Source organism: Phascolarctos cinereus, unplaced genomic scaffold (assembly GCF_003287225.1).
Source record: "Phascolarctos cinereus isolate Bilbo 61053 unplaced genomic scaffold, phaCin_HiC Scaffold_2;HRSCAF=192, whole genome shotgun sequence".
Lineage (NCBI taxonomy): Eukaryota > Metazoa > Chordata > Mammalia > Diprotodontia > Phascolarctidae > Phascolarctos > Phascolarctos cinereus.
Window position 1 is genome coordinate 355,893,729 of NW_027555625.1, and position 23,076 is coordinate 355,916,804.

Genomic DNA, 23,076 nt, shown 5'->3' on the forward strand with positions numbered 1-23,076 from the left:
CACCAAATACTAACCTTAAACTGACCGTGGACAGAGAAAGAGCCTTGAATGCAGCTCTAGACTGGGACCTCATCCTGACAACTGACCAAGTCTTGATCCCTGGCCCTGATTAAGACCCCAGACTGATCCCTTTCCCCACCTTTAAAAGACTCCTTTTTAAAAAATGTAATATTTTATTTTATTTTATTTGTCAAATAGCAAAACTTATCTCCCTTCCACTCTTCCACATTAAAAAAAAAGGAAGAAAAAAAATTCTTATATCAAATATAGGGAGTCAAGCAAAATAAATTCCCACACTGGCCATGACTAACAAGGTATGTCTCATTCTGTATCTTAAGTCTATCACTTCTCAGTCAGAAGGAGGGTAGCATGCTTCCTCCTCTGTCCTCTAGAATCATGGCTGGTCCTTGCATTGAGCAGAGTTCTTTGGCATTTCAAAGTTGTTTGTGTTTACACTGTTGTTGTTATAGAAATTATTCCCCTGGATCTGCTCATTTCACTCGGCATCAGTTTGTACAGTTTTCCCAGGTTTCTCTGAAACAGACTCTCATCATTTCTTATGTGTGAGATAGAACCTCAAAGCTGCATTTCTATAATTATTTGTGATTTGGAGCATATGTAATATTCTATTACATTAATATACAATAATTTGTTAAGCTAATACCCAATATATGGGTACCCCCTTAGCTTCCAGTTCTTTACAACTACAAAAAGAACTGCTATAAATATTTTTGTATATATGGGTTCTTTTCCTCTTTCTCTGATCTCTTTAGGGTAGAGGTGCATTAGTGTTATCTCTAGGTCAGTAGGTTCTTAAACTTTTTGGTCTCAGGAACCCATGATACTCTTTTTTAAAAAAATTTTTATTAATTTATTTTGATTTATCAACAATCACTTCCATATGCTTTTAAGTTGAAAATTTTTCTCCCCTTCCCCCCCCCCAAAACGGCGCACAATCTGATATAGGCTTTACATTTACATTCCTATTAAACGTATTTTCACATTAGTAAAGTTGTAAGTAAAAATTAAAACCAATAGGAGGAACCCTCAGAAAGATGAAACAAAACTCAACGGAAGGTAAAAATAAGTGATAGCAATTCAACTTCCATAGTTCTTTCTTTGGATATGGACAGCTTTTTCCATCCTGAGGCCTCTGGAGATGTCTTAGATCCTTGTAATGCTGAGAAGGGTTCAGTTTAACAATATTAGTCATCGCATAACGTGGCTGTTATTTTGTACAAAGTCCTCTTGGTTCTGCTCACTTCAGTCAGCATCAGACCATATAAGTCTTTCCATGTTTTTCTGAAGTCAGCCTGTTTGTCATTTCTTATAGCACAATAGTATTCCATTACATTCATATACCACAGCTTGCTCAGCCATTCCCCAATTGATGGGCATCCTCTCAATTTCCAATTCTTTGCCACCACAAAAAGAGCTGCTATGAATATTTTTGTACATGTGGGTCCTTTCCCCATTTGTTTGATCTCTTTGGGATATAGCCCTAGAAGTGCTATTGCTGGATCAAAGGGTATGCACATTTTTGTAGCCCTTTGGGCATAGAGGAACCCGTGATATTCTTAAAATTATTGAAGACCCCAAAGAACTTTTTTATGTAGGTTAGCAATTGATATTTATTATGTTTGTTTACATGGGTTATCAATTGATACTAAATGTGTTTGAAATTAAAACTGATACATTTTAAAAATATTAACTCATTTAAAATAACAATAAATGAATGTATTACATGTTAATATAAATAAAATAGTTTAATGAAAATAAGTATATTTTCCCTCAAAGGTAAGTCAGTGACATTGTTTTACATATTTTTGAAAATCTCTTTAATGTTTAGAATAATAAAAGACAGCTGGATCCTCATAGCTACTCCTGCATTCCATCTGTTGCAATGTTGTTTTGTTTGAAGAATGTGAAAAAAATCTGGCCTCACATAGCTATTTAGTTGGAAAAGGGAGGAATGTTTTACTAGAGGAATAATGTCTTAGTATTACTCTGAAAATAGTTTTGACCTTGAGTCCAGTGACCGCACTTGGAGAACTGTTGCTATAGGTCAAAAAGGGTATGCACAATTTGGTGGCTTTTGGAGCATACTTCCAAAGTGCTTGCCAAAATAACTAGATCAATTCACAGCTCCATCAACAATGGATTAATAGGCTTATTTTCTCATAGCCCCTCCAATATTTTTCATTTTCCCTATTATCTTTGCCAATCTGATGGGTGTGAGATAGAACCTCAAAGCTGAGTTTCTCTAATTATTTGTGATTTGGAGCATTTTTTATAAAGATGTTGATATATCCTTTGGCAACTTATCAGTTGAGGAATTGGGGAATGGATCTTATTCTTATAAATTTGAATCACTTCTTTATGTATCTTGGAAATGAGGCCTTTATCAGAGAAACGGAGTACAAATACTTTCTTCTGTTTTTCATCTAATTTTAGCTGCATTCATTGTACAAAAATTTAATTTTATGTATATACTCATAATTATTTTATCTTCTGTGAGCCTTTCTTATCATTTGCTTGGTCGTGAACTCCCCCCCCCATCCATAGACCTGATAGGAAATTTCTTACTTGCTTACTTGCTAATTTATTTATGATGTAACCTTTTATATCTAAAGATTTGTCTATATGGAGCTTATTTTGGTAAAAAGTAGATGTTTGTCTAAACCTAATTTCTGCCAGACTGCTTTCCAGTTTTCTAAGTAGTTTTTTGTCACATAGTCTTTATTTTACCCCAATAGCTGGCGTCGGTACATTCCTGATTCCAGGTGTAGGCAGAACCCCAGAATGAAGCCTAGGCCCAGATTATGACCCAGTCTTGATTACAGCCAGAACTCTGAATCCTAATCTCCTTTATTGTTTGAATCCTGACCTCAGTCCTGGACTGGGCCCCAATTGGACCCTGATCATGGATTGAGACCAGTTCCTGAGCCCTGTCATCAACAGAACCCTGACCTAGACCCCAGATTGAGATCAGGTCCAACTTCCAGACCAAGCTCCTGTCCTGACTCCAGACTGATTCACGACTCTATTCACAGCTTGAATTCTGATTCAACTTCAGACTCAGCCCTGAGCCCACTTTCTTACTTCCCTTGTCACCGTTTTCACGTATACATATATACCTTTTCACAAGGGAACCTTAGGGAGAGCGTGAGTATTCATGACTCAGTCCCAAGATCGGGCTCTGCTTTATGATTCCAGTTCCCAACACAGGAAGAGAGAACAAGAAAATTTGAGGGAACTCGGAGAGACAGGGAGTGAATTGTCCAAATCTCTGAGGACTAAACAGGACTTTGCAGCTGCAAGCTTAGAGACGGACAGCTTAATGATTCCACTTCTGTTTTTGTACAACCGTCTGGAGGCAAGCTTGCCTATACTTCAGACCTGGGAAGTTTTCTGTCCCTGGGGAGGCATATGAAGGGTTGAGCACACTGTGTGTGTAAACAGGCAAGGCAGTGTGGGAGTCATAGTTAGAGCCCCATGCAGGGGGTCAGGAGATTGAGCCTCTCTGTAACCACCTCTCCTTGTGGTCTTGGAAAGTTCCTTCCCCTCTCTGGGACTCTGCAGAGTAAGACATCTGGCTGCATGATTTCTAAGGTCTCTTTTACTTCTAAATCCTGTGACCCTAAGTCACTTCCCCTCTCTGACCATATTTCCTCATTTGTACTTTATTTTGTAAATTTTATAATTTGTTTTTAGCATTCTTCTTCTTTTTAAATTCTGAAAGCCAAATTCTCCGTCCCTCCCCCCTCCCCCCCCATTCAGGTCATCCCCCAACCACTGAGAAGGCAACAATATGATGTCAATTTGTAAAATGAATGGGCTGGATCGCTAAGCACCTTCCCTGTTCTCCGTCTCTGTGGTATAGTTGAAAAGTGTTCTGGCCTTGGAGTCTGATGATCTGGGTTTGAAACTGAGCTCTCCCACTTAGCTGTGGGACCCTGGGCAAGATCACTTATATGAGGCATGGTTCCCTCCTCATCTGTAAACAGAGATGAGCCTTGTGTCTCAGAAGGTTGAATGCTTTATAAATCATAAACTTCTAAAAGATTATTTATTCAAATAATAATTTGTTATCCTAGGTATAGGAATAATTGTTATTACACTGGTACAGAAATGAAGCTGAGATATAGAATGAAGACAGTCCACTTGAGATTGTTCAACACAACTTTTAATATCAAACTATAAAAACTCAGGTACAAATCTCAGATATGAAGACATACAGATAAAAAGTTCTCTACAATATACACAATTTACATTAACCTGGGACCCCAGAGACAGAACAACATTGGGCCCATGCCCCACATGTGGCAATACTGGTCACTAAGAGATTTCAATGGAAAAGAAGAGAGAGTATTGAGAGCCCTAGTCTAGAGACATTTCTCAGAGCCAGCCCTTCTGGCTTCCTGGAGCAATAAAGAAGGGATAATTACAGTCCAAGTGTGTGTACATTTGTGTCTGTGAGGGTACCAGAAGGCACAGCTCTAGAAGACTTCCTCTAAGAGGGAGTGAGAAGAAATATGTGGTCTCCAGGAGGTTCAGGTAGATGTCCGGAGGAAGAGGCCTGACCATTCCACTAAGAGCTCCTCAGACATGGCCCCCAGCATAGGACCTCAAGGGTTTCCATTTCCAATCCTGCTGACCCCACTCAGCAGGCTGCTCCCAGGCGGGGGGGAGTCAGAGTCAGGCTCAGGAGGGTCTTGGTCCAGTCCTGGTCCATGCCAAGCCTGCTGTGGACCATTCCATGGGAATGAGGAGGGTCCTGGAGAGGGCAGCAGGGGAGCAGAGAGAACCCTTAGAGAAGAGGGGCTGGCAGGAAGGGCAGTGGCCAGGGTAGAAGAGGGGCAGCTTTCCCGCCTCACTTTGGGCTTCAGTGATCTGACTGTGGAGAGCAGGGGAGAAAGCCCAAGGCTGGAAGGCAAGAGACCTGGAGTCTAGGCTTAGCTCAGACATCTTCTGGCTGTGAAATCTGAGGAAGCCATCTCTCCTCTCTTGGTCTTAGCCTCATAGGCTCATAAAACTGCATGAATGCCAGAGGTGGAACAGAACATAGACTGTCAGAGCTGGAATGAGTCTGAGAGTTATAGAACACAGAATATCAGAGCTGGGGCAGATCTTAATCGAGGACCAGACATGTGAAGTGACTTAGAGCCAGAGAATATCAGGGCTGAAAGGTACCTTGGAGATCATCTAGTCTGACCTCCTCATTTAACAGAAGGGGAGACTAAGATCTTGAGAGGTGAAATGAATCCCAGTCTCTCCTGGGCTCCTGCCCTGTCACAACTGACTTGATTCAAAGGGCATGGTCTGAAACGCTCTCCTTCAGGTTTTGGATATCAGGCTTGCATTTTTCCCTGGGAGGCCTGGGGGGCAGCGACCCCGGGGAGCCTCCGTGTCTATAACCTTCAGGCACATGACCATCTTCTGGGCCACCAGCCAACTCCTGCTTGAGAGTCTGTTGTACCATGAGACAGGGGTGGGAGAAGGGGACCATGAGCATGCAAGAGACTGGTCGGAGTTGTCAGGGCCACGGGTGCAGCAAGAGGGCCGGGCCAGCTCAGGCCGCGTCAAAAAGCTAACCAACCTTTATGAGTGAAAATAAGGACCTGGAGGAATCTGTCAGCAAAGTGCTAACGTCCAAGATGCTTTTTATGCTTTTGATTTCACTGTTGCTCAGGTTTCCCTTGATGGTCAGGATGGCTCCCAAATGTCCTTTGCTGTAAGAAAAGACAACACCAAGATAAGGGGAATGCTACATGGCATTCAAGGTCCTCCTTGGGTCCTTCTCCTTTCTGGCCCTCAAGCTCACCTTGCCAACCTACAATCACAGAATGTCAGAACTGGAAGGGATTTTAGAGGTTGTTGTATTATACAGATGAGAAAACTGAGGCCCAGAGAGAAAGGGACTAGCTCTGGGGGACATTAAGTAAAACAGCTGGGATTCAAAGACAAGCATAATTTTTTTTCTACACCAGTGCTAACCCTTAATGTCCCCCACGAGGCAAGTCTATATCAGAGCTCCAATACAGTAGGAACTATGTCTCACCCCTACAATCAGACCTATCTTCTCACCTCTCCCCTTTGGAAGCCCTAACTTCCTTCAAAACCTAAGCATGACCTCCTAGATCAGGTCTTCCCTAATGCCCCAGATGTTACTTCCTTGCTGCTGAAATTACCATATGTTTACTTTGAATCTACATTTTGTATATACTAGTGTATATATACATGCTGTCTTGCCTAAAAGATAGGGAAGGAATTGTTTCATTCATTGTATTCGAATCCCTAGTGCCTAGCACAGTGCTTGGTACACAGTAGACACTTAATAAATGCTTGTTGATTGATAAATCTAAGCTTTTGTATTTCCTTAGTTTACTCTGCATACAGTAGATGCTCAATAAATGTTTACTGAATTAGAATTTAAAGAGAACCATAAATTGTTAGCCCTGTACCCAAGGTCACAGAAAGTCAGGCTTCGCTGAGTCTAGGATTCACATTGTCTGGCTCCTGGCCTGGGGTTCATTCTCCTATCCTACATACTTTGTCCTTACCTCATGAGCTCGTTACATTATTTTACTGTAACTATAGCATTATTGCTATGCTGTAGTTAATTGCTATTGACTATATAGCATTACATTGCTGTAGTTTTTGGATAAATAAGAAAGTATGCATCATATGCTCTCTCACTTTAAAGGCATTGTGATATAGTCATGAAGACCCGAGTTCAAATCCTGATTCAGATACTTACTAGTTGTATGACTCTGGGCGAGCCATTCAACATCTTCTCATGGGTAACATGAGAAAGGATGAACGCCATGACCTCTAGTTCTAAAGCTATAATTCTATGAACTTCCCTTCTCCTCACCACCCCCTTCCCCTTCCGGCTAGGTCCTGGAGGGTAGGAACTAACTGTGTTGGTTCTCTCTTCTTTTCCCCAGTGTTGAATTTCTCCCTTTCCCATAGAGAGCTTACTCCTGCCTCAGAGGCTGTGTGTGTGTGTGTGCGCGTGTGCGCGCGTGCGTGTGTCCCCAGGAGAGGCATCTTGGAGTGCAGTTTCTCACACATTTTAAAGAAGGATAAAATAAGAGAGCCACAGAAAGTTGAGACTGGAAGAAGCCTTAGAAAACTCAGACTACAAACTGTCAGAGCTGGAAGAGTCTTTGGAGACTATCAGCTCAACCCCTTCCCTTTACAGAGTCGATTCAATTCCACAAGTATTTGCTTGAAGAACCTGCTACCTGAGAAGCCCTGTGTCTGGCAGTGAAGATACTAAGAGAGAAACGACACACTCTCTGCCTTGAGGAGCCCCCACTCCCAGTGAGGAAGAGCTCATACACAAATAACTCTGATACAAAAGATGGTGATGTGAGCACACAGAGCAGTCTGGGTGAAACTCAGTGAGAAACTGGAGAGTTTGGCTGGGGAGGTCGGGATGGAAGAAGGGGTGGACTTCACGGAGAAGAAAAGGACTGAAAGAGGCAGTCATGGAAGACCTGCCTTCCAGGCTGGGGAGCTGCTTGCTCCTCACGGGGAGGGACAACATAGCAGGAAGAGATGTGGAGCAGTGGGAAAGAAGCCTGGGAAGCTTAAGCCAAAGCCAGGGGATCAAGGGCCTGCAAGGCCAGGGAGAAGTAATAGATCCCTGCCCTACACTTTTTCAGAGCTGTTGGGAGGACATGAGATTATGGGAGCAAAAGCCCCTTTGAAAAGTATAAAATGACACATGAATGACAGTAAGGCTAGGATTATTATCCAAGTGCTACTTTTTTGTCTTTTTCTTCAAGACTGAGCTTCCCAAGGACGGAGAGGCTCCTTATTCCCTGACCTCCACCTCAGTACCTGAATACTGGCCGTCAGGAGCAAAAGGCAGTAGTACTACCCCCAAGAAAGAGCACTGGACATCAGAGCCTATTCCTTCTTTTCTTTTGGAGGTAATCAAGGTTAAGCGATTTGCCGAGGGTCACCCTGCTAGGAAGTGTCAGAGGCCAGATTTGAACTCAGTTCCTCCTGACTTCAGCTCTGGTGCTCTATCCATTTTGTCACCCAGCTGCCCCCCAGGGACCATTCCTCAAATAATTTCATCTCCAGATTTGGTGCTTTTCTGTTGGCTATCCCTATGTCTAGAATACTTTTTTTCTCATCTCCACTTCATGGATTCCCTGGCTTCAAGTCCCAGCTAAAATCCTAATTCTTCTGCAAGGAGCCTTTTCCTGATCCCACTTAATGCCACTGATTGCCTCTGTGACCTTGGAAATCACATTTCTAGTGGGAAGGATTGGTGGATGGAACAGAGCTAAGATCCTAGGCACTGGTGAGAAGCATTTTCAACACTGGAAAAAAGGGAAGTCAAAATGCCACTTTTCACCTCTTTACTCCTAAACCTTTTTTCATTTGGCATTTATTTTATTCATTCATTCATTCATTTACTTACTTACTCATTTATTTATTTATGTATTTATTCATTCATTCATTCATTCATTTATCTATTTATTCATTCATTCATTTATTTATCTATTCATCTATTTATTTATTTAATTCATCCATCCATCCATCCATTTATTTATTTATTTATTTACTCATTTATTCATTCATTCATTCATTCATTTACTTACTTACTCATTTATTTATTTATGTATTTATTTATTCATTCATTCATTTATTTATCTATTCATTCATTCATTCATTCATTCATTCATTTATTTATCTATTTATTTATTTAATTCATCCATCCATCCATCCATCCATTTATTTATTTATTTATTTACTCATTTATTCATTTATTTATTCATTCATTCATTTATTTATTTGTTTATAGGCAATTGGGGTTAAGTGACTTGCCCAGGGTCACACAGCTAGTAAGTGTGTCAAGTGTTTGGTCTGAGGCTGGATTTGAACTCAGGTACTCCTGACTTCAGGGCCGGTGCTCTATCCACTACGTCACCTAGCTGCCCCTGGCATTTATTTTAATAGGCAGTTTAAAAGATAAGGTAGATTTTTGGAAGTAGCTGGAATTTTTGAGATAAGAGGTGTGACCTGAGTTCAGATTCCCCTTCCGACATTATCTGTGTGACCTTTTTTGAGTCACCGAGCCTAGGTTTTTTTATCTGTACCATGAAAGGGTTGAGTCAGATGACCTCTAAGAGTTTCTGCAGCTTCAAACCTATGACCCTCAGTTTTCTCATCTGCCTAATGGGTAAAAGACCTGGCATGAGTTTTAACTTCCCTCTTCCCTTACACTCACCTGAAGTCAGGGAACCTACTAGCAAACGTCGCCACCTCAATCTTGATGGCGCTAGTGTCCTGGAGACGAATGATTTCTGCCAGCGTAGGGAGGGCTGGTTCTAGCCAGGCTGCAGGAGATCCCTGAAGGAGAAAAAAACCTGGTCACTTATGCCCCAAGTCTTCCACTCCACATTGGGGCAAATCACCCTGGCCCTAGACTGAACCCCTCAGGTAGGTCGTTGAGGGCCCAACAGAAAATGACTTAATCTTGCTCTTTTCCCCTTAGAAACTCCTCAGAGAATGCCTTCATTTTACAAAAAGCTTTCCCCTTACATTCTGGGCACAGAAGCACTGGATGTTGTTGGCATCTATTAAGATCTGCTGGGCCAGGTTTAGCTGAAGGTCAGCGGTCCTCAGCACTAGCCGCTTTTTGCTGAGCCGGATGATGTATTCCTTCACCAGGTACAGGTGGATAGCTTCCATGATGTCCTGAAATCAGGGGGACAGAACAGCCAGGTCAGCACGAGGGCAGCAGGTCTGGGGACAGGGAGCAGGTGCAAATATGGGGCACTGAGTTGGAGGAAGTGCTGAGGCTCCTGGAAAGGAAGGAAGGAAGGGGGAAGTCTGGATCATGACTTATCTGGGATGATGCTCAGATACTGGTTGGACTAAATGCCCTGAGATTCTGTGATTCTATATCATCTAATCTGACCATTAGGGCATGTTCAAGGGTAGAAAATTATTCATTCTACTTTAGGGCAGGTTTTCCCTTAGATTAGAGTTCAGATTAGAGGCATTAAGGTAGTGCAGTGAACAGAATACTGGCCCTGGAGTGAGGAAGATCTGAATTCAAATATGGCCTTAGATTCTTATTAGCTGTGGGACCCTGGGCAAGTCACATAACCTCTGCTACCTCAGTTTCTTCATCTGTAAAAGGGTGGTAAGGATAAAATATGATAAAAATTTTAAAGTGCTTTAAAAACCTTAAAGCTATATACATTCTAGTTATTATTAGATTTAACTAAAAAAAATCTCCCTCTCTATAACATGCCCTATGAGATGAGACAGGTTTGTGTTGGGGTTACCACAGAGATTCCTAGGGTGAGAGGTCATGAAGAAGTCCTTGAGTCCATCCCTTCCTCCTCTCAAGGGACATGGACTGTTCCCACAGGCCATATGGGCAGAGTGAAGGTGGGGAAGGGGTGGAGTAGGATTGTCAGGCAGGCTTCCTGTTAGTAAGGGCTGAAGTGACACTTCCTGGCCCAGCTACATCCTCCTTACCTCTTGGTACCGTTTTCTTAGGGCCTTGAATTCTGGCAGACAGTCACTGGTGATCTTAATGATTTCTGCCACAGTTTCCTCGTGGGTGGCCCAGCGGGTCTGCGTCAGCCTCTTGAACAGAGACTGGAGAAGGAATGGTTTTGTTTAGCTTAAAGATGCACAGCCCCTGGCTTCCCCCCAAAATGAACACACACGCACACAGCCCACAGATATGGCTGTTGAGGAGTGGGTGGGGGCTGTCAATCAGTTAGGACATGACCTCCATTTCCAGGTTCACATTCCGATCACAATCTGGAGGAACTAGATTTTCAGTCCTTCCCTCTTTACCTTCCCCCACCCCCGTGCCTCTCTCCTTCCTCCCTGATTCCAACACAGAAGCTTCAAGCACAGGGCAAAGAAACTCTTATGTTTTGTGTGGTAGAGACTGGGGAGACATCTTCTCCAGGGAGATTGAAGCTCCCTCTTTGAGAAAATGGAAGTGCTAAGACTCAGGGTTCAGGGCCCTCTAGCCATCCCTGGAACACCTCTCATGTTTTTAAACTAATATTTCTCAGAGTGTGATCCAAGGGACCCTTGGTGGTCCCTGAGACCCTTTCAGGCATCATCAAGATTTTCAGAATAATACTAAGACATTGTAATTTCTAAGATGGCAAATATGGATAGAAGGGGCAGCTAGTTAGCACAGTGAATAGAACGCCAGGCCTTAAGTCAGGAAGACCTAAGTTCAAATCTGACGCTCAGACACTTACTAGCTATATGACACTGGGCAAATCAGTTAACCCTGTTTGCCTCAGTTTCCTCATCTGTAAAGTGAGCTGGAGAAGGAAATGGCAAACCACTTCAGTATCTTTGTCAAGAAAACCTCCCAAAAAGGAGTTACAAAAGTCAGAAAGGATTGAAGAAACAACTGAACCACAAAATATTGATGATTACGGCCCATGTAAGCAAAAACTCTTTTGTGAGGGGGAGGAGTCCCGAACTAAGCTTTCATTACCCAGTATAGGCTTTGGCCTGTCCCAGGGTAAATTTTAAAGCAAACATTACTGGAGGGTAGGGGAAAGGTAGGATTTTCAGCATTTCTCAGAAACAAAGCTATATAAGATGTATCTGGGAGTGGGTGAGGGGCGGGGCACCATAGGGGAGTACAGGAAATACAACTCTCAGAATATGGCCACACAGGGAAGCCTAGGGGCTGGGAGGGAGAAGGGTGAGGTGAAGACAGCTTCAAGTTGGCCAGGATTTTCCCAACCTTGTGGCTCTGTGTGGTCTTTGTGACTTCTCAGAGAAGGGCAAGCACATTTTAGGGCACTTGACTGTGCCCCTCCCTGGTCACCCCCTCTTCCTCCAAGCTATGCGTTCTATTACCTTTAGTGCCAGGAATAGGTTTTGGAGAAGAATGTTGAAACCACTTTGCTCAATTTCACGCAGAGGGTGGAAGATGTAGCTGGGGAGCTCTTTCTCCACAGCCTTTGAATCCTTGTCAATGTAGGTCCTAAAAGGAGGAGAGGGAGGCTGCTAACTACTGACCCAAGCCCAGAACAGATCACACTGAAACCTTTGATTAAGCTAACCCTCTTATTTTATTTTTATTTCTGATGCTAATCTTTTAAAAAATTTATTTTATTTTTAATTTATGGAATAAAACAAGTATAACAGTATAATAAAAAAAGATGACTGCACATGAAACTGCTAGTTATGTATAACTAGCTATTCCTTGTAAATATATAATAAAGTTACTCTAAAAAACCACAGGTCTTGGAACATTATTATTTTATAAAGGAGGAAAAGGAGACCCAGAGAAGGAAAGAGATTTATCCAAGATCACACAGGGAGTCAGTCAGCAGTAAGTACTCAAACCCTGGTCTTCTGTCAAGTTCAGTGTTTTGGTTTTTTTTTACGGCACTGCAATTCTTGCAAACCCAGAGAAAGAGAGGCTTTTCTGAGAAGCAGAGAACAAGCTTCCCAGGGGAACTATCCCCTTGAGAACTGAAGTCCAAGACCCTTATCCTGGTATCTGCCCCAGCCTGTGTCTCCAGACTCATTTTCCTTTGCTCCCTTTATGGAAACTCTCTGGTCAGGCCAAGGAGAGCTTACTAGCAAATGTCCTATGCCTTTGTTTACACCGGCCTTCCTCTAATTTCCCCTTCACAAAATGTCCATTCTCATTCTCCAAGGACCAACTCAAATCCCTTCTTTCAGGGAGCCTTCCCTGACTACCTCAGTCCATACTGACCCTCCTCTTTCCCCATCAGGAAAAGACAGAGTGATGACTAGTGAGATGAGTTTTCTGGTTGAACTCTTTGCCTTACCAGTCCCCTCTTGGTGGATTTTATGATGCATACCAAAACTTGCTTGCCATTTGGATTCTTTATTACACTGATCCCATTTATAGGACTTCTTCCATTTCTGGATTTTAGGATGCTCAGATAGATACTTTACTGATCTCTGCATTCTCTTCCACACTATACTTAGTAACTTTAGGGCTTTCTATATCCCATTAGATTGTAAGTTCCTTGAGGACAGGGATTTGGCTTTTGCCTCTCCTTGTATCCCAAGCACTTAGCATGGTGCCTGGCATGTAGTAGGCACTTAATAAATGTGTTTTGATCGATTGATCACCTCAGCTCTACACAGGGTTCTGGTACTCACTCTGCCACTATGTGACTTCAGATATCACATCTTCCTGAGTCTCAGTTTTCTCTCCTGTAAAATGAGGGAGTTGAACTCGATGGTATCTGAGATCCTGTCTACTGTGGCAATTCTGTGCTCTAGATTTTTTGCACTTCTCCAGTGAAACAGGAACTCCCTGAGGCACTAGTCTGCTCCTCCTCTTATCTTCTCAACATCTGAACCATGCACGGGGCAGAGCACACGGGGTGGAGAAGCAGGAGAAAGCTCAGGAAAGACTGCTTCAGTGACAGAACGCTAGCGCCCCTGAAGTTCCCCTCCTATTCCTTGGGCTTACCTGAAAGTCAGACAGTTGTTGATGTTGGCCATGATGGTGGCTCTGTAATGCTTCTGTTTGCTTTTCTCCGTGAAGTCTGCAAAGGCTTGCTGGTAGCTGTGGGTTCAATACCCTAATCTTAGAGATGGGGAAGCTGGGGCCCAGAGGGGGAAAGAAACTGGTCCCCAAATTAGAAAGCAAACGACTGGCAAAGGCTAGAATTTCAGAATTGTAGGGATCCAGGCCTTGGGTCCTTTTCCTTTCTCCTGTGCCCCCAAGGATGGGGCAGAGAGGGGGTGAACCCAGCCCCATGACCCCCAGTGCCCCACCCCTGAAGAGACATACCTTTTCAGGAAGGAGGAGAGTTTAGCCATCAGCAGTGGTTTCATTTGTTTACCCAGGGCCCTTGTGTCAGCCTTGACTTGTGCCCCTGAGATAATCTATGGGAAGAAGGTGGTTAGGAGGAGAGAAGGCTGGGAGTACAGGCCTAGAGCTGAGCAGATCTAGAAAGAGGAGTTTGCTTCTAGGACTCTGGCTAACAGGGAGAGAGGGTTATAGGAATGCATACAGGCCTTCTTACTTAAAGAGAAGGAAGGCTGTTGGGACTATGAGATAAGAGCAAAGGCTGCCTGGGCTGGATGGGGAAAGGAGGTCTGAAGGCTGTAGGATAGCTCACCCCCTAAGACCTATCTCATCCTGCTCAAAGGAACATGAATATATGAATATATGTGTGTGTAAGTGTATGTATACACCAAGGATGCATGCAATTACCAGTGTTTATTAGTTGATGAGTGTGAACGGTGAACAGTTATTTGTGTGGAGGAGAGGAGAATATGTGAGCATATATTTTTAAAAATCAAAGGATTTAGAGTTAGGAGGGACCTTAGAGATCCTCCAGGTTTGGCCCCCTTATTTTACAGAGGAAGAACGAGTCCCAGAGAAGAGAAGGATATAATTGCTCAAAATCACACAGTTACTGAATAGCAGAGACAGATTTAAAACTTGTGTCTTCTGACTTCAAAGCTAGCTCTCTGGCCATTACAAGTTTGGCTGCATGTTTGGGGTGTTTTTTGAAGGGGGATGAGGTGACAGAGGGGGTAAGGGGTGAAATGAGAACCAGGAATACAGGCACTGTGTTACCTAGGTATGTGTACATGGATAAAGATGGTATGTGAGAGTGAGTGTACGTTAGGAGTGAGCTGCCCAGGCCATTGGGCCCAGTGTGCCATGTGACATACATACATATACGTAGGCACATCCAGGTATGTATAGATATGTTGGAGAAGGGCCACAATAGATCTAGACCTGCTTACGTGCATGTCCTCACACATAACCTTGCCTTTGACAGTCAGGGCTGTGTATCTAGGTACTAAGCATGCATATGGATGGATACTTGAATGGGAAATATGTCCGTGTATTGCTTACCATCTCAGGGAAGGGGGAGGGGAGGAAAGGAGAGAAGGATAGAATTTGTAATTCAAAACTTTAAAAAATGTTTTTAAAATTGTTTTTAACAGATAATTTGGGGAAAATAAAATATTATATAAAATATTTAAAAAGAAATATGTTTGTATTTTGGGGGGCCAAAGCCACAGTACTTAGACATGCATGAATTTATGTTCCATCTACATGTATGTTATGCCTCTGTGTTGTGAGGAAAGTGGGGAGAGGAAGAGGACAGAAAGGTTGTTCCAGTACCTGGATGATGTCAATTGGCAGCTCACTGTGGAAGCACCCTTCTAGATTCATGGGCTCCTTGTCCTCTGACCATCTCTTCACTTCTAGATCCAGCCCTCGCATCATCAGTTCCTCGACTTTTGCCTAGGTAATAGGAGGAGGCACCCAGGTGATCTTGGGAATTTGTTGGTGGTAGGTCCTGTCTGAGGACAAGGGGATGTTGGCTATCCCCATTCTCACCCCCTATTGGCCCTGAGATCCCAGTGGGATGGGGGATATTGGAGGAAATGATAAAAAAAAACGTATTGGATGACTTGGGAATCAGAAGACCTGACCTTGAGAAAATCCCTTGCCCCTTCTGGGCATTAGTTTCCTTATCTACACAATGAGGGGGTTGGACTAAATGATTCCTGAAGTCTTTTCTGACTCTAACATTCTGTAACCCTATGGTTTTTTTTTTTCTGAGCCTTAATAGCATCCTTTTTCAAATATTGGCAGCTAAATTACCTCCCTACCAGAGCTTTTCCTAGGACAGTGTTTGGAGACACAGCTGTATAGTTAAGTGAGTTATTATTATTGTTACTATTCGCCGCTTATGGCCAGCTTTGAGTCATCATGGTGAAAGAAGAAAAATGTTGGATTTGGAGTCCGAGCTCTGGGACTCAATTCCCAGCTCTGCTGCTTACAAATTACTAACTACTGTTTACTACCTCCCCAACTTACTAACTGTGTGTGATCTTAGGCAAGTTACTTTTCTTTTCTGAGCCTCAGTTTCCTCATCTGTAAAATGAGGGGATTAAACTAGATGGTCTCTAAGTTCCCAGCTATATATATATATGTATATAGTTATAGGCCCACTTTTTTTGGGGGGAGGGCCCAGAGGGTAGGGTAGGAGAGTGTCCCTCTCTTGGCACTGACTCCTTTGGCTTATGTTCTGCTGGGAGGTTTCTGTCTCCCTTGGGAATTGGCTGGTGCCTTCTTGAGGAGGAAGCCTGTCTGCAGACAGGAAAGCTTTTGGTTTGCATGACTGACATCATAACCATCATGATGGAAAATAGAAATATCTCCATACATTTGTGAGTCACTGAAACTTTGTAAGTACTTTTTAGTACTTTGACTATTATCTACATCCTCACTTCCAACTTCTACCCCCACCCAATGCAGGGATCATTACTCTTGTTTTACAGATGGGGAAACCACAGCTTAGGGAGGGGAAGGGATGTGCCCAAGATCACACAGTAAATTAGTGGCGTAGGCAGGACCCTAAGCCAGGGCTCCTGACTCTCAGTCTGGGGGAGGTGGGTGATCTTAATAATTCTTCCTCTCCCCTCCCATTGACCTTCTCTCAGCCAGCCTATGAACCCCAAGAACCTCCACTCCCCTCCTTTACTGTCCCTACCCAGACTCCCAGATCAGGCTCTCCTCCTCAGCCTCATTTCAGACCTCTAGCCTCCTTTCTGGTTTCTAGGCCAAAATCACACCAGATCTACCTTTCAGAGAGCCAGGACTGGAATTCACACTAACACTCGATGACTTACATTCAAAGGCTTCTCCGTCTGTACACACACACACACACACACACACACACACACACACACACACACACACACACACTCTGTCTGTCTGTCTGTCTGTATGTCTGTATGTCTGTCTCTTGTGATTTACCCAGGGTTACACAGCTAGTGTCAAGTGTTTGGTCTGAGGCTGGATTTGAACTCTGGTCCTCCTGACTCTAGGGACGGCGCTCTAATCACTGGGAAACCTACCTACCCCTGCCCCTATCTTTCCTCACTATGTATCTGTTTCCTCTACCTCTCTCCAGTTTTCTCTCTCCCATCTCTCTGCTTCTCTCTCTCTCTCTTCATCTTTTTCTTTCCTTTGTTTCTGTCTCCCTATCTCCCCCCTCCCTTGTTTTTCTGTCTTCTCCCTCCTTTCCATTGCTGTCTCAGTCTCCATATTTTACCCCTTTCTTCTCTCCACTCCCCTTCCCCTTATCTTTCCATTTCTATTTCTCTCATTTATTTAATTTTTGCATCCCAAAGACAGAGAATTCTCTATGTCTCTATCCTTTTCCCAGTTCTTCCCCTTTATTTCTCTGTTGAGAAAGGAGATTGGAAATTCAAATTTTAACATCATATTAAAGTCCCAAAATATAAAATATCCTGTGCTCCATGTTAGGACACAAAGATAAAAAAATGACACGGTCCCTGTCCTCAGGGAAAGTACAATCTAACAAGGGGCAAGGAGTTATGACTAGACCTGTGATTTCACAGGTATAGGGAACTTCCTGGAGACCAAACTTGGTTGCCTTTTTTTTTTTTAGTATGAGAGATTAGCCTCAGATACTGAGAGGTTAGTTGACTTGCCAAGTATCACACAGCTAGTATGTATCAGAGGCTTACATGCCAATAAATATGGTACAAGACAGAATGTGAAAGGGGCAAAAGAGAGTCAAAGTGCTCTGAGAAATGTAACTTGAGTGTCTTTGTCTTAATTTCTCCAGATTTCCATCTTTCCTCTCCCCATCAATTCTCTTTTGTCTCCTCTACCATCTGTCTGCTTTCTTTTTCCTTCTGTCTCATCTCTCACTCTTTCCCTTCTTCTAATTTTTTCCCTGCCTCCACTCTCTCCCCTCCTAGTTCTTTTCCATTTGGGACTGGAGGAAATAGTTTGGGAGCATCTCTTTGTGAATTAAAGCCAGTTACTTGTTCCCCTTTCCCAGTGGGCTAAGATTAGGAAGTCAGTCACTAGCCTCTTCAATTCCTGTCCCAAACTAGTCTGGTATGGGGAAACAGAGAGAAGAGAGATAGGTGTGAAGAAGGGCTAGGGAGAGAGGGACCAGAGCACATCAGACAGCACTGCCCTTACCGTCTCATTAGATATGTAGTTGACTTCCAGTTTTCGGGTCTCTTTGGTGGGAAGGAGGCTCCCCAAGCCAGCTGCTTGAAGCTCCTCTGCTAGCTTAGGATGATTGATGATTTCACTGATAGCAAAAACAAGGAGAAACCCAGAAATGAAGGGCCTGTGAGCAAAGAAGCCTTCCAAGGCTGGGACACCTCCTTCCCATCCCTTGCATACAGAACTGATGATGGGGCTAGCCATGTGGATGGTTGGTCTCAAAAGAAGAGGAAGAGGTCCAGACCCTGAACTCGGGGAGCTCATAGAATCATGCAATCTCAGAACTGAAAGGGATCTCAGTAGCCATCTTGTCCAACCCATACCCCTGAAAAGAGTCCCATTCCAACACATGAGACAAGTGAGGATGGCGTCCACTGCCTCCTCAAGTGTCCCACTCCACTTTGAGATAGCTTTAAGTGTAAGGAAGAGTTTCCTGATAGCAAAGCCTAAATTTGCATCTTTTAAATTTCCATCCATTGCTACTGCTTCTGTCCTCAGGGGCCTTGCAGAAAGCAGCCTTTGAAGTACTTCAGGGCACTGATCGTATTCCCCAAAGTCCTTTTCCAGGGTAAATATCTGTTTCTTTATACACATTCCTGTTATGACATGGACTTGAAGCCCACTTGAAGCCCTTCATTGTTGTGGGGACCTCTCCTTGGATAGCTCCCAGCTTACAAATGTCCTTCTTGAAATGTGGGGGTGGGAGAAGAGCAGACCTAAGACCCTTAAGGAAGCTCATAGTCTAGGGGTGACAGAAGAGAAAGGTGAGGGCAAGAAGGGAAAAAAAGGGGATACTATGTACCAGCATCTGTGCTAAATACTTTACAAATATTTCATTTGATTGTCACAATAACACTGGGAAGTAGTTTTAGCCCCATTTTACATATGAGTAAACTGAAGCGGCTTACACTCCAGATTCAGGGACCTCAGAGGAGGGAGAAATCAATATCAACAGTGGCTCCTATTTATGTGGCACTTAAGGTTTACAAAATGCTTTTCTCATGATTTGGAAGAGACAGAGAAAAAATAGCCTTAGGCCCCACCCTCAAGTAGCTCACAAGGTATTCACAGACTACAATTTCTTTCTATACCCCTCCTCTAAGATTTGCAAAGTACTCTCCTCACAGCTACCTTGTGGGTATTATGCCCATTTTACAGATGAGGTTAACTGACTTACATCCATAGTCACACAGCTAGTAAGTGCTGGAACTGACATTTGAACTCAAGCTTTCTGACCAATTCCCACACTGTCTCCACTATTTTATGCTGCTTCTTCAGTTCTCCAGAGAGATTTCTCCTCCATTATCATCTTTTAATCCTCATGAGGCATGTCAGGCCAGGATTAAGAACCCTATTTTACAGACTGGAAAGCTGAGGAAACTCAGCTGCCCAAGGTCACGAAGCAGGTGAGCAGGGCAGCGGAGCTGAAGATAGAATCTGGGCTCCTGACACACGGACTCTGCTCTGTCCTCTAGAGCCCTGGGTGGCCTGTTGCTCAGTCCCCCAACTCAGCTCAGGGGGTAAAGGGGCTGGGAGCATAAGGCTGGTCAGCCCTTAAGGAGCACAGAAAAGCCAGGCAGCTCTGACCAATAGTGACTGGAACGGCCCCTCCCATCCCAGGAGGCATTTAGGCCTGACGCTCCTCTCTAGGGGCAGATTGTGGCTGCAGCCAGTGCAGGAGGCTACTTGGCCCCGTTTGAGGGTGGAGTGGGTCTGATGTTCCAAATTTTCAATCTCACCTCTCTTCTCCTCCCAGCCCAGGCTCAGCTGGCAGGAGTAGCTGTCTTTAGAGTCCCAGGGGATGCCTTGGTAAAAATGTCGGGGACAACGCTTGCGCTGTAATCCCGGAGGTTGTAGCATCAGCGACCAGGCACACCTGGTCCCAGCCAAACTGATACCTCTCCTCCTGACGTCCTCCGCCTTGAAAAGCTCCTTCCTCTTCTCCATCTCTCTCCTTCTCCACTCCACTCCCTCCCTTTCCCAAACCCCTGTTGTCTCCAGGTCTTTGTAGCCATGTAAGTTGTAGTAGATGGGAAACTGTAGCCAGCTAGGGATCTATTAGGGCTACTCCTTCCATAAACTGATGGATACACTGACACCCCAAAAGTGGGAGTGTGTGAGTGTGGATCATAAACCTAGAACTTCAGGGCTGAAAGATATTAGAGGTCATCTCATCCAACACTATTGCTTTACAGATGAGGAAACTGAGACCCAGGGAGGGGGAAAAGAATTGCCTAAGGTCACACAGCAATGGTCAAACTAGGGTTAGAACCCAGGGCTCTGTCTACTAAAAGTGACAGCTGTCCACCTAGGAACCTGCTCTTTATTTGCCTTTATTTAAATTACATGAAATTTGAAAGTCAGATTCTCCAGGATGGAACACTCATCCCATCCACGTTGTGGGGTGGTGGTGGAAGGTTGGGAGGGAGGAGTAGAAGGAGTATAGGAGAAGGAATGCTGGACTTGGAAATAGAGGGCCTGGGTTCAAATCCCCTCTCTTCCGCTAACTACTTGTGCAACTTTGGGCAAGTGACTTAATTTCTCTGGGCATCTGTTTCCTCATGAAGTGAGGGGATTGCACTAGAAGGTCTCTAAGAGCCGTAGGGCACATAGAGTACAGGGCCTGGAGTCAGGAAGAGTCATCTTCCTGAGTTCAAATCTGGCCTCAGACACCCACTAGCTGTGTGGCCCTGAACAAGTCACTTAACCCTGTTGCCTTAGTTTTCTCATCTGTAAAATGAGCTGGAGAAAGAAATGGCAAACTGCTCCAGTATCTTTGCCAAAAACAAAACAAAACAAACAAACAAAAACAAAAACCAACCCTCCCCCCAAAAAAAGACCCCAACAACCCAAAAAGGGGTCACAAAGAGTCAGACACGACTGGAAAACAGCTGAACAACAACAATAAAAGATCCCTTTCCCGCTTGCAATGTAGGATGTTATCCAGGACTCCAAGCTGCTGGGTTGTCCAGAGCTCCTAACTCTCTTCACCATGCCAGGAGGTTTTTTGGCTCTGGGCCAAGGCACAGCCTTGAGGAGGAAGTGAGCAGCCACTGTCTGCTGCAGTCAGGAGACCCGAATTCTCATCCTGGCTCCACTCCTGCCTTGTGTGACCCTGAGTAAATCACTTCCCCTCTGAATCTTTGCTTCCTCTTCTGTCCCAAAGGGCAAAACATCACCCCAGCCCTGCACCTCCCTAGCTGCTGGTGTGACGATCAAAGGCAGAGTCATTAGGCTCCGAGCCCAGGACTGATGATAAGCATTCATCAGAAAGTGGGAGATAATGTTTATCAGAGCTGTATGTGTGGGGGAGTTGGTTATCTTCCCAAGAGGTGTTAGAGAGTCCGCTACAGTAAACACAGCTGTCTGGAGGACATTCCACCCTCCTCCCTATTCAGCCTCAGGTTCTAATTTCTGTACAAAGTAGGTGACCCCCACAGCTATTCTTCCTTCCCTGGGCAGACCTCCTAAAGGTTCCAGTGACAAGGAACCCGTGTTTCCGTTTAGTATTTTTGAGTTGGAGAGGACCTTAGACACCAGCTAGTTGAACTGCTTTATTTTATGGAGGTGAAAGCTGAGGATCAGATTTAGGGAAGGGACTTGCCCAAGGTCACACAGCAAGTTAATAGGACAACTAGAGTTTCAAGTCAGATCTTTCAACTCCAAGCCCAAAGATCCAGTCTCATTCAAAAGAAAACACAAAGAACACACAGATATTACCTCCTCCCCCATCCTCCTGCTTTCCTGGACCACCCAATAGATCTTCCAAACCTCTTCCCACACTATAAAAGCAGGCAACCATCTTAGAATCTCAGAACTACAGCGAGGCTCTCTTTAGGATTCTGGGAGTTAGGACACCTGGGTTCTAATTCTGATTCTGATACTGATTTGCTCTGTAACATCGGGCAAATCCCCTTCCCTCTTGTCATCTCAGTTTCCTTATCTGTAAATGAAGGGATTGGAGTAAAAGATTTCTAAGGTCCCTTCTAGATGTGACATTCTATGAGACCATCTGCCTGGCCAGCCTCCTTGCCCCTCTCTCCACCTTCTCACCACCTCAGCATTATTCTGAGGCTAAGACGTTGACAAAACACTTTGAGAAAATAGGAAGCTCTATTACAGATGTGAAGGTGTAAGGCAAAGGGAAAATCTTATCTTAGTTGTATACTTTCCCAAATGACTAGGTACAGGGTTTTACACAGGATAGATGCTTTAAAAATATGTGGTATTACTTGAAATTGGCAGGGTAAATTGAGGGGGGCTTGCTTTACTCCAGAACCAGATTATAGGAGGGAGAAGAAAGAGAGAGGCAGGAGAGGAGCAAGAGGAGAGGATCTAGGCTCTAAAAAAACTAAAACAGGTCCCTAGCTTTCTCCCAGGCATAGACTTCCACTGTGGTCCTTCACTTCCTACTGTCTTACTCCCTGGGCCTCTTCCTCCATTGTGTTATTGTTCAGTTGTTTTCAGTTATGACCAATTCATCATGACCGCGTTTGAGGTTTTCTTGGCAAAGATACCGGAGTGGTTTTTCATTTTCTTTACCAGGTCATTTTGTAGATGAGGTAACTAAGGCAAATGGGGTTAAGTGACTTGCCCAGGGTCACACATGTAGTGTGAGGCCAGGTTTGAACTCAGGAAAATGAGTCTTCAGGACTTCAGGTCTGGCACTCTATCCACTATACCACTTAGCTGTCCCTTCTTTCCCTTGATGACCACCAACCCTGAACGGGAGGTGGAGGCTAACCTCTTATCCCACCTAAGGAGAGGCCAAGGTGGAGAAAAGGCTAAGTGGGAGCAGGACACATGTTGAAGAGGATGGAATTTTGGGAGACAAGTAGACCATATAAAATAAGGATCATCAGATATCACTGTTTCAGGGTAGAAGGTTCCTATCACTGAGGAAAACCAGAGTTGCTCCAGCCTGGCCTATAGCCAGGTCTCTGCTTCCCAGAAGGAATGAACCCAGTAGCCCCACCCTTCTTTCCAATGGGATGAACTGGAAACTAGTGGACCTGGGTTCTACTCTGAGCACTATCATATAT

The 23,076-nt window shown here is 44.1% G+C and overlaps 1 protein-coding gene across 4 annotated transcripts in view; it reads right to left on the reverse strand.

Moving 5' to 3' along the window:
* Positions 1 to 4,168: 4,168 nt before the first annotated feature.
* The window catches only part of TNFAIP2 (TNF alpha induced protein 2), a 30,674-nt gene continuing 11,766 nt past the window's right edge, over positions 4,169 to 23,076 (reverse strand). For all 4 annotated transcript variants that reach the window (XM_020971148.2, XM_020971151.2, XM_020971149.2 and 1 more), the window contains exons 4-12: positions 18,005 to 18,119; positions 15,158 to 15,280; positions 13,805 to 13,899; positions 13,481 to 13,576; positions 11,881 to 12,007; positions 10,516 to 10,638; positions 9,568 to 9,723; positions 9,254 to 9,375; positions 4,169 to 5,732 (exon numbers count right to left, since the gene is read on the reverse strand). In XM_020971148.2, the coding sequence (XP_020826807.1) occupies positions 5,591 to 5,732; positions 9,254 to 9,375; positions 9,568 to 9,723; positions 10,516 to 10,638; positions 11,881 to 12,007; positions 13,481 to 13,576; positions 13,805 to 13,899; positions 15,158 to 15,280; positions 18,005 to 18,119 (1,099 nt within the window). In that variant the 3' untranslated portion in view covers positions 4,169 to 5,590. The remainder of the gene's footprint in view (positions 5,733 to 9,253; positions 9,376 to 9,567; positions 9,724 to 10,515; positions 10,639 to 11,880; positions 12,008 to 13,480; positions 13,577 to 13,804; positions 13,900 to 15,157; positions 15,281 to 18,004; positions 18,120 to 23,076) is intronic.